The sequence below is a fragment of the Hakea prostrata genome, chromosome 10, assembly GCF_041222555.1.
Source record: "Hakea prostrata isolate BN-2017 chromosome 10, UWA_Hpros_2, whole genome shotgun sequence".
Classification (NCBI taxonomy): Eukaryota; Viridiplantae; Streptophyta; class Magnoliopsida; order Proteales; family Proteaceae; genus Hakea; species Hakea prostrata.
Window position 1 is genome coordinate 12739203 of NC_142609.1, and position 2474 is coordinate 12741676.

Consider the following 2474-nt stretch of genomic DNA (forward strand, 5'->3'; position numbering starts at 1 on the left):
AGTTTAGGAGAATGTTTTTATTCAACTTTTCAAATTTAACAATTAATCAAATCAAATGGATATAGGAGAACGAGCTACTTCTACGGCTTCCTTGGGAGTGAATTGAGTGGTGTAGTCGTTAAAAGTAGAAGGATTTGTTTAACCATGGGAAAGAAGTTTACTATTGATTCTTTCTTCAAAAGAAAAGGCGTTGAGAATGACATGGTTGATGCATCATTGCCTACCTCTATTCCTGAGACCTCAACTCGTGAAAAATGTCCTAAATAGTTTCCAATACCTGAAAGCGAGCAAAATAATGATTTTGAGCGTGATCCAGGGTTGAGAAAACAAATTTCGGATTATCCAGTTGATCAACATGATGAAATTAGGTGTCGTTACCTTAAAGCTGGACCATATCAGCCTATTCTTCAAGAGTATCCAAAATCTGAGCCATCAAGTCATCCTCGACGTTTTCAATCTTCGTGGTTTAAGGTTCATCCTTTTTTGTTAGAGTATTCACCTTTAAAAGATGCAGTATTTTGTTTGCCATGTTTTCTTTTCAATAAGCCTAGAGCGAACTCTGGACAAGGGACATTCACTATTGATGGATTTAAAAATTGGAAGAAAGTGGGTGGAAAAGAGTGTGGTTTAATAAATCATGTGGGAAAACTCATGCCACGAAGTTGCTCAAAAAGATTGTGCAAACTTAATGAAACAAAATCAACATATTGATTTGAAAATTGGAAATTATACATCTCAATAAATTGAAAACAATTGACTGTGTTTGAAAGCCTCAATTGATGTGATCAGATTGCTTGTGTCTCAAGGTTGTGCTCTTAGAGGTCATGATGAGAGCAAATATTTGTCCAATAGGGGAAATTTTATTGAATTCTTAAAGTTGATAGCTTCCTACAATGATAAAGTTGCAACAGTTGTGTTGGATAATGCTCCTCAAAATGCATCGTACACATCACCTAAGATACAAAAGGAGATTTTACATATTATAGCAAATAGAGTGAAGAAGGAAATTTGTAAAGAGATTGGTGATGCAAAGTTTTGCTTAATAGTGGATGAATCTCGCGATGAATCTAAAAGAGAGCAGATGGTTATCGTTTTAAGGTTTGTTGACAAAGCGGGATTTGTACAAGAGCCTTTTTTTTATCTTGTTCATGTTTCAGATACAAAGGCCTTGACTTTGAAGACTGCTATCTTTTCTACTCTTTCTCATCATGGGCTTAACATTCACAATATTTGAGGCCAATGATATGATGGAGCAAGTAACATGCAAGGTGAGTGGAATGGATTACAAGCCGTAGTAGTTACCCACTGTCCACATGCCTATTATATCCACTGTTTTTCTCATCTTTGCAATTGGCATTAGTTGCAACTTCTAGAAGTGTTGATCCAATTGAGAAATTTTTTCTCCAAATTGGTGTCTATTATCAATCTTGTTAGTGTCTTCAGTAAGCGAAATGATGAGTTAAAAGTTGCTTATGCTTCTGAAATTGCATACTTGATCTCCATTGATGAACTTGAAACTGGAAGTGGGCTAAATCAGATTGGAACTTTACAACGTCTTGGGGATACTCGTTGGGGTTCTCATTTGAGATTTATTTCAAGTTTGATAAGTATGTATGGTGCTAGATGTGAGGTCTTGATCTCCATGAGTATTAATGGGACTACTTCATCGCAGAGAGTTGAAGCAGATTCGACATACGATACATTGGCCTCCTTTGATTTTGTTATGATTTTGCATCTAATGCAAAAAATTATGAACATCACTGATTTGCTTTGTCAAGCTTTGCAGCGGAAGTCTGAAGACAGTTTAAATGCTATTCAACTTGTGTCCACTACAAAAAAACTTATTCAAGAAATGAGAGATGTTGGATGGGATGAGCTTTTGACTAATGTGATATCTTTTTGTGAAAATCGTAATATTGATGTTCCTAACATGAGTGTTCATTTTTTTGAAAGGAAGGGTCGAGCTCGCCAGCAACATGATGATTTTACAGCTGAACAACATTATCGAGCAAATGTTTTTTGTGCTACAATTGATAGCCAGTTGAATGAGCTAAATAGTAGATTCAATGAGCATGTTATAGAGTTGCTTACTCTTAGTTCTTCTTTGAATACTAGAAGCAGATGTGAGAATTTTAGAATTGATGATATTTGCAAACTTATGGCTAAATATTATCCCCAAGATTTTATGAGCATGAGAGAGATCACTTGAAAGTACAGCTACGACACTATGAGATTGATGTAATCAAAGGTCCAGATTATCCAAACATGTCAACCATTAGTAGTTTGTGTCAGTGGTTAGTGAGGTCAACAAAATCTGACTTCTACCCACTTATTTAATCAAACTATTGATTACTCTTCCCATTTCTATTGCAACTTCAGAATTAACATTTTCTGTCATAAAGATTATTAAGACTGATTTGCGGAACAAGATGGAGGATGATTTTCTCACAAATTCTATGATGTTATATATTGAA

General features: G+C 35.2%; 1 protein-coding gene across 1 annotated transcript; it reads left to right on the top strand.

Moving 5' to 3' along the window:
* Window positions 1-1208: 1208 nt before the first annotated feature.
* LOC149001953 (uncharacterized) lies at window positions 1209-2209 on the top strand. The gene is made up of 2 exons (XM_089138614.1): window positions 1209-1268; window positions 1361-2209. Exons 1-2 carry the CDS (start codon window positions 1209-1211, stop codon window positions 2207-2209), a joined length of 909 nt encoding a protein of 302 aa, XP_088994740.1.
* The last annotated feature ends 265 nt before the right edge of the window (window positions 2210-2474 follow it).